This window comes from Choristoneura fumiferana, chromosome Z (assembly GCF_025370935.1).
Source record: "Choristoneura fumiferana chromosome Z, NRCan_CFum_1, whole genome shotgun sequence".
In the NCBI taxonomy this organism is placed as follows: domain Eukaryota; kingdom Metazoa; phylum Arthropoda; class Insecta; order Lepidoptera; family Tortricidae; genus Choristoneura; species Choristoneura fumiferana.
The window spans coordinates 19,838,803-19,847,593 of NC_133472.1; the positions used below are offsets into that span (position 1 = coordinate 19,838,803).

General features: G+C 42.1%; 1 protein-coding gene across 1 annotated transcript; it reads right to left on the reverse strand.

Annotated features, from left to right (window-relative positions):
- Positions 1–1,536: 1,536 nt before the first annotated feature.
- LOC141441119 (uncharacterized) lies at positions 1,537–5,943 on the reverse strand. The gene is made up of 5 exons (XM_074105795.1): positions 5,773–5,943; positions 5,083–5,293; positions 2,086–2,268; positions 1,908–2,018; positions 1,537–1,812 (listed from the first exon to the last, which is right to left on the reverse strand). Exons 1-5 carry the CDS (start codon positions 5,941–5,943, stop codon positions 1,547–1,549), a joined length of 942 nt encoding a protein of 313 aa, XP_073961896.1. The 3' UTR covers positions 1,537–1,546.
- Between the last annotated feature and the right edge of the window lie 2,848 nt (positions 5,944–8,791).

The following is an 8,791-nucleotide window of genomic DNA, read 5'->3' on the forward strand; positions in this document are numbered from 1 at the left end:
ATTTTTGACAAATTATGTAAATAATTATTAAATCCCAGTGTTGTACGGGTAAATCTAAGACACTTAAGCTATCTAAGGATTGCTGCAAGTTATTTAAGAATAATTTTAAATTTGATCTATTAATCGTCTGAAAATTGAAAATGTTGTTTAGGTAATAATTGACTACGACCATTTTGTTCTCGTACTTGTCCTGTAGAATACTCCACGCCTTAAGGTAGCTCTCCTCCCCAACAGCTAACGCAGAGATAAGTCCAGCGGCTTCTCCTTTAAGAGCCGACTTCAGGTAGAAGAGCTTTTCCGTGTCGCTGAGGGTTGTATTGCCGTCGATCACTACCATGAACAATTGTTTAAAGTTTGGCCAGTTCCGCATCTCGCCATCGAATTTCGGGATCTCTAATTTGGGCAATTTGAACTTGTTATGTGACGCTGATGCCATCTCCGCCCTTGGTGATAGTGATGGTGATGAAGGTGCTTCTAATAAATTATAAACTATGGCTTTAGCAAAAAAGTATTTATTTTCAACGCCTTGCCTGTCTTCTTCGTGGGCTTGAATCGACGTCGGATCGTTCTTCTCAATATCAACTTGGATGAGGTCGTATTGTTCAAATAGTTTCTCTAAATTTAGTATACGAACCCTTATTTCGGCAATTTTGGAGTGATTGTTTTTATCCGTCACATAATTCAGTATCCTGGTTATCCCACCTTTTATCGAAGCACGTTTGGTTTTCATTTCTGACAGCTCTTCCATTTTGTCTCGGGATGAAATGATATGTGAGTAATTTAATATTCTTTGCACTAAATTTTAATTTGACTGATTCTAAATTGAACGAAGGACCAAATGTTTAAAATTGTAAACTAAATAATGTAATAATAATTGGATTTAAATAAATAAATATCCTTGAGAGGGAAATAAGACACCCGTTCTCTTGAATGACATTTAATGGTGTCACTTTTTAATAATTTAAATTACGAATTAATTCATAAACAATAAAAAACATAAAAAGTATAAAACTAAATAAAAAAGGTTCAATCTTGAACACTTTCCACTGCAGCAGAGACTCATCAAGCGCGATGTTTTGCTGTAAGTTATACAAAGATTGGAACGCGTTGTTCAAATGGTCTACTACTGGCTGGATCTTGTATAATTTCGCCTCGGAATGGCTCAGGTTCAGCGTGTACATATCCCTATTGTCCCGGAAGTGTAAACTGAAACTTCTTAGAGACATATACACGCGGAACCTGGGCGTAAGAAATATGGTCTCATCGGCATTCCTGTAGTCGGAGACTCGACCCTTAGTCACAACTCCCATCGCTACATTTATGGCCATGTAGACGTACAGCTCATCAGATGACGTGTCTTGCCAGTCGCATATGCGACTTTGTCGATGGAGGTTGTTACTAAGCATCAACTGGGCCGCCAACTGTTGAGCATATTTGTTTGTTTCCGAGACTATGTGCTCCAGAAATTGCCGATCACAGATATGAACAAATGGGGCGGCATTTGGAACTGTTGGACCAACATTGATGTCGGAAAACAATTCCCTCCTTAACGCACTTGGGATAGAAGGAGTCGGGAACTCGGGAATGCTCTCCACTTAAAATCTAAAAAATCTCTTTGCTTCACCGGGGTATTCGAACTAGACGACGAAGCGGAGGCAAGCAAAATGGAGCGAAGTGGCGGTGACAGCGACGGAGAATCATCAGTGGACTCGTCGTCATCCTCCGGAGTCTCCAGGATAGCACCGAGGATTCTCGGTATGAAGGGTTGAGATGATCCCTCCTCGTCGCTGTCGTCACTGTCGCTCTCGCTGCCTAGAAAAGAAATAAGTGAACGATTAGAATTCCCTACCTGCGTCTGTATTCCCTGAACCTTACAGTTTGACTCTTCTACATGAATGGATAGTTACCCATGTTTAGAGCCGCTACGATATCGTCGTCGTTTAAAGGACGCCGAGGCATCGGCTGTCGGTGTGCCTTGTGCACTGCCAGCCATACTAGTGGTGCCACATTCCATGAATCTGAAATATATAATTTTTTGGAAACAACAATTGTTTAGTATTACAGCGAAGCAGTAAGGATTCTTACATGGCTGGCGAGGGCACGTTTGCGTCTTCCATCCTCGAAGAGCTGGTAGAAGGAGGACATACGGTAGTAATAGGAGAGGAAGGAATAGGATGTTGGAGTAGGAGAGGAGGAGGAGGTAGCGCTGAGGGAATAAGTTGGTCAGGCTGTGGGAGAGGAGGAGGTGAGGGAGACATTTGGCAAACCCTGGAAAAAAATAATCATGAAAACAATGAAAATAATTTACACATGTTAATACAATATAGGTAGAGTCATTCACGATGACGCGTGCCGTGGTTTTTATTACAATGTCATTGATGTCTAATTTTGACAAAATCACGCGTCTTCGTGGCAGTGTTGGGCAAAATTTAGTTTGACTAATCATTGATGACTAATGATTTGTTAGTTTAGTCATGGTGTGGTGATTGATGATTGATTAGTTTCAATCTTAGTCAAGCAATCATGATTGATCGTTTATGATTACCGTTATTGAATATCGTCAAAATGTCGTCAGTCACTGAAAACAGGGGTCAATGTGCGCCCGCCCATCTCATATACGATGTGTCGGTGCACCGACTATTTTATGGTGTTGTAGTACTGTAGTAGATATACAGTGTTAAGAATAAAATGTTAAATAAGTAATTTATTTTGGGTGTGACTTTTCATCTATGGAATAGATTTTTTTTTTCGCACTTTCAGAGTTGGCCCCATAAAAGTTCTTAAATACCATTGGCCCTTAAAATATTATAGTCCAAACACACAGTATAAAGGTGGGTTTTGTAACAAAGAAAAATAAAATACAGGTTTACATGTAAAAATCAGTTTTTATTTTTATTGTTTTGATTTACAGGTAGTTATAGTGAATTTGAATTATTAAAAATAAAAAATAAGCAATAGGTACAAAAGTTGCAAATTTGAACCAATCATTTTTAAAATAATTTAAATTGTTTTTCATAACAACTCTATACTCAAACATGTAACATTCATGCCATTCTTTGTAACATTAGCATATTAAAACATAAAATGCCATACAATACCTTGAGACTTCTATATATGGCAATGGCAGACTCTATTATTAATTATGGCATCTCTAGTTATGGCAGGACATATAAAACTTATTTACAAATATATATTATATACAAGTAAGAATACTGAAAACCATTGTACCACTTAAAACTAAACTTAAGTATAGAAACAAATATGAAAAATTGTTTCAGCACTGTAGAATCAGATTAGAAATTTAAAATGAAGTAGCGCGGTAATTTTAACAAAGAATGCAATAGGATACCATATCTACAGGTACAGGACACAAATTGGTGGTTTAAATATATTTTATTTGCTTTTATTTCTTTTCATTTTGATGAATTTGGATCGGTACACAATTACATTAATTTACCCTAAGAAAACATAAGGACAAAACAGAAGTATGACATCACACATGGTCGTGAATAAAACTAACGATTGAATTACTAATGATTTGTGGCGTTAGTCATGATTAGTTCAATCATGATTAAATCAATCATGATTACATTAGTCATGATTAAATTAGTCATGATTGATCACTTGATTGACGAAATTAGTTGATTTGCCCCACACTGCTTCGTGGATAGCACTAGGTATACAGATGACTACACGTAAGTATAAACATCAAATCAAATACAACTTACGGGCTCCACGTGCGCCTTCGCTTACTAATCAAAGCGCATTCACTCGATTCACCACTGGGGTAGTCTTGTATATCCACAATTATGAGCCTAAAACATTATTAAGCATTACTAGAAGAAAAAAGAAGAAGAAAAAACAATATGAAGAAAAACCTACTCATCAACGGCATCAGGTCGCCTCAATGCATTGTTGGCGGTAGCACCAATGTGACTACGCCCACGGCCATGGCCACTTTCTTCATTGCCGAGCTCGGGGACTTAGACTGTTGGGGGGGGGGGGGGCAGCTTGTGCTGACACCGGCATCTCTGCCACCACCACGAGTACGAACGCGACCACGGCCACGACCACGTTCATCCCCCAAGTAGAGCAACGCCGCTCTCGGGGACAATCGGGGTGGACGCACCACCACCTCTCCCGCTACCATGTGTGCAAATACCTCGGCTCCCTTGCCCTCCTCTTGTACGTACTCCACGTTATTAATACGTACTTATACGTCAAGCGGAACTCCGCTATCCCAATGCTACATCGTAATGTGATTTTATTAGGTACTTTTATTTTAATTCTCAAAGTATCTTGGGTAACTTATTTTTTACCAAAGATTTTAAAGTTGAACGCGTATATAAATGAGCCAAAGTACTATACAAAGTAAATAACTTTTAATGGTAAAATATTTTATTAAAATTTATTAATTGTAGGTAAAGGACAAAGTACTATTAGGTAGCTAGTGTGCCAAATTTTAGTTGGACCATAGTTCCCACGTGGGCCCAGTGCTGATTTGGAACTTCAATCACACAAACACACCATTTAATTGCTTTGCAGCGCAGTTTTGTGCAGGTTTACTCACGATGTTTTCGCACAAATTTCGTGTCGTTAACGTCGTGCTCATAGCCCGGGCTCGCACCTCTACTAACTACATTTGAAATTTTCCACGAGACCTTTACGATGAAGGAAAATATCGCGAGTAAACCTGAACACACCTGCTAAACAATTCTGTGTGAAGTTTTTGGAACTCAGCACTGGGCCCGCGTAGAGGAACTACCAGCCCGAGCTCTCTTATTTTGAGAGGAGGCCAGTTCACAGTGGGATGTATATAGTGTAGTGTAGTGTAGGGTGTAGTTTCATCACAAGATTCGTCTGATGCGAAATCTTTCACTGGCAGTGAAAGTTCTAAAAATGGGATTTAGCCTTATTAAACGACATATTCATATTCATATAATCATCTTTGTTCCCACGAGTAGCGGACAATTTAACTGTCGACCCCCCCAGTGGTCCGTGTAAGAGGGCGAGGCTAACTACAACAGGGTTGCGCCCGGTGCCCTGAGGTGACGTTCGCGATATGACATTTTTATTACCCACCTTCATACCATTCAGCTCTCGGCACGTTTCTCACCTTAGCTTGGGTGGGGTATTTAGCTTTAATGGAGTATATATTCATATAACCATCTTTGTTACCACGAGTAGCGGACAATTTAACAGGTGACCCCGAGTGGTCCGTGTAAGAGGTGTAAGGGTACCGGCTTCTCCCTACTTGGATCTCTGATGGGGTGGTTCTTTGGGTGCCTAAGGACTGGTATGACGCTTTGGAATCAAACAAGCAATAAATTGACTTACATACGAGTATATTCTCTAGCCACTAATGCACACACACACACACACGAATCCGATGGCACCATAAGCGTACGCCGACAACATGTAACAGCCGAGGGCAGAGCGGGGACAGAGTCCGGCAGGCGATAGATGAAGAAGAGCGGGGCAGGCAGGCGACAGGTCACGGAGTAAAGGTCGAGCAGACATACAGGCGTGGGAAGGCAGTCACCACGCTGGCGGCCAAGTTAACCAGGAGCCCTTGCGAGGCCGGGCTGTTCGGGTCGGGCTTCTCACCCCCAGGTTGTCCGGGTCTCGGAGGTGCGGCTCTTCGAGCTGCTCGCGCGCCTGTTCTCACGCCTCGTGAAGATCCAGCTCTCCGTCGAGTCGCAGCCAACCGTACGTTGTCCTCGCCCCCGGGAAAATGGCCGAGTCCTTCTCGCGCGTCCGTCACTATCTCACTCCTTCGGTATTGCCTTGTCTCTTTCGGGCGGCGTCACTTTCTTTCTCTTTCCCGCGCGCGCTCTGTACCTTCGCGCTTTCTCTTTGCTCTCGGGTGCGCGCGACCGTGTCGCCCCCAGGCGTGTGCGGCGGTGTCTTGTGCGCTGGTCTGCGTGTTGCTGCGCCAGTCATGGATCCTCAGCTGGCTGGTTCCGAGGCGGTGGGCTAGGTGGCGCTAACGCTGAATCTTAACTACTACAGAGGGCAAGGCTAACTACAACAGGGTTGCGCCCGGTGCCCTGAGGTGACGTTCGCGATATGACATTTTATTACCCACCCTCATACCATTCAGCTCTCGGCACGTTTCTCACCTTAGCTTGGGTGGGATATATAGATTTAGATTTGATAGTTACATGTGAAGCTAATAAAAGTGTGTTAAAAAAAAGTAGTCCGTTTGCCTATTGTTTCAACTAACGAGCGCGCGTGGCCACCTGTTGTTCGTAGCTTCAGATTATATTGCTAATCTCTAGTAGAGTTCAAATTAAAAACATTAGCTTACGCAAAGCGGACCAAGTACACAAAGAACCTTGAAGATTTTGAACAAGATAATAAAAAATGAAACAATGAATAAGTTACAAACACCGCCGCCGCCCAGCAGCAAACAGCTTCTTATTTCGATCTCTCGATACGGGTGCTTGCGTGCTGGAACCACATCATGACTGCCCTTTCAAAATGTTCATCTGTTGAATTTGGGAAATTCTCCTTTACTGCAGCTGAAAATAAAATTATAATGTTGAAATCTAATACCTTTAAACGAGCAATTCTTGTATATATATACACATATAAATTTAATCAGAAATTTCAGGGATGACAAAACGATCTAGCTTGGTCTTATCTCGGTCGCCAAGGTACTTTAAGTTTAAAATAACTAAAATCAAAATTCCAATAAAATAATGGTGAACACACCTTTAATTACTTCCATAACTAACATTCCACAAAGCTTAAAGTTATTTTTCCGTCCTGTCCATGAGCAGAACTGGGCCAGGTTATTCGTAATAGTACATTGTGTATTAAGGGCGGTAAGTAAGGAATTACGATCGAGGCTCTAGTAGAAGCCCGAAGTCGAAGACTGAGGGCTTTTTGAGCCTAGGTTCGTAATTCCCGTACCGCCCGTGAAACATACAATGTTTTTCATCACATTTGCGAGTAAATAAATAAAATTGTAGGGCAGAAAAAACTTATTTATTGAAATTTACAGTTACTGTACAATTAGTAAAATTAAGACAAACGTTTTTTTTCGGGAGTCTTATTGTTTGAGACAAATGATTAATAAAATTTTCTTCATTATTAGAAATTGTGATATTTTTCGGCGTATCTGACGAACACTGGTCTGGTGGCACTAACTTAAATGTTGCTGTCGAGGCACATGGTTGTTTCTCATCAGTAGTAGACGACGTGGCACGGCTCTGGTTCAAAGTCTGCAAATGATGTGCTCGGTTTTGGGTCACATGACTTCATGATCGATTTTGCTATATTATCACAAATAAATTTCTTGCTGTTTAAGGAGTCTTCAATATACCCTTCAGCAACATTACTGGACTTCCAACCTCCATGTCTTTTTAGAGTCATAATGTCGGCTCCGGAGTCGGCGAGCAATGTTACTGAGGTTCGACGAAATGTGTGACCCGTGTAAATATTCAGCTATTTATTTCGGCATGTTTCCAAACTTGTTTCTACCAATAACCTGAGCCGTACATTTACCGTGTCTGAATTGTTGGAAAAATCGGTTGCTGTTTCCTTTTTTAGTACGTTAACTTTCGTACTTCTGTACAATTTTGAAATATTTTCCATGTACTACGAAAGATCTAGGAATCTTATTTTTGGTGTTTGGAATTTTTATGAGCAGTATATCACCATGGTTTTCGATGTCATTGGTAGTTATTTCAGATAGTTCTTGTCTCCTACAAGCTCCAACGACTCCAAAGATAAGAGCGACCTGAAATAAATGTAAAAAATATGTATACCTATATCTTCTTCTTCTTCTTCAGCCCATAGCCACCCAATGCTGAGTGAAGGCATCCTGCATTGCTCGCCACTCATCTCGGTCCAGCGCTCTCCTCATCCAGCACCTTCCCGCCACTTTGACCAGGTCGTCGGTCCACCTCATCTCCTGTCTACCAACGTTTCTCCGCCCGGTTCTGGGTCTCCACTCCATCACGGCCTTCCCCCATCTTCCATCACTCCTGCGGCATATGTGTCCAGCCCACTTCCACTTCCTTTGGGTGATTACCCTGGCTATATCGGTGAGCCTTGTTCGTCTCCGAATCTCCGTATTTCGGAACCTGTCACGGAGAGATATGCCCAACATCGCCCGCTCCATCGCGCTTTGCGTGACTTGCAGCTTGTGTATGACCTTCTGCGTGAGCGTCCAAGTTTCGGCTCCATATACCAGCACCGGGAGGACACACTGTTCGAAGCATCTGCGCTTCAGATTAAGAGGTATGTCCCCTCTGAGCACGTCGGACAATTTACCGAATGCCGCCCAGCCTAAGCGAATTCGACGCTGAATTTCCAGGTCCTGTCCGCTCTTTTCTAGGCTCATGGTTTGACCGAGATAGACATACTCATCCACCCTCTCCAGTACCTGTCCATGAACTGTAAGTTTTATTTCATATAAACTGATCTCGGGAAGATCCGTGGTAAGGTGCTTCCTTAATGGAGCACGAGGGTCCTTGCGGTCGGTGGTCTTTTCCGGATTCTTGCAACTGTATAACTCTGCATAATAGTCTTCAACTAGTTCCAAAATTTTCGTTCGATCAGTTGTTATGGAACCTTCTTCCGACGTCAGCCTATGAATCTGCTGGCCGCCTCTTTTTAGCTGTTTCCTGAATACTTTTGGCCCCCTATGCTTCTCTATAGTCTCTAAGATAAGCTTGTGTTTTTTCTGCCTAAGATGCTTTCGAAGGAGGTGTCTTATTTTCTTGTTGACCACCGAGATGCCAGTCTGGCTTGAGGTAGCCAGGATTTTCTGGCGCTCCTC

Excerpts from the sequence above, each read along its gene's own strand:
- LOC141441119 (XM_074105795.1), bottom strand. The coding sequence starts at position 5,943 with ATGACTGGCGCAGCAACACGCAGACCAGCGCACAAGACACCGCCGCAC. Across the intron at positions 5,294-5,772 it reads GACAAGGCAATACCGAAGGA|TCCTTAGGCACCCAAAGAAC; the intron begins GTGAGATAGTGA and ends GCGTCATACCAG. Across the intron at positions 1,813-1,907 it reads CGTAGCGGCTCTAAACATGG|GCAGCGAGAGCGACAGTGAC; the intron begins GTAACTATCCAT and ends TTTCTTTTCTAG.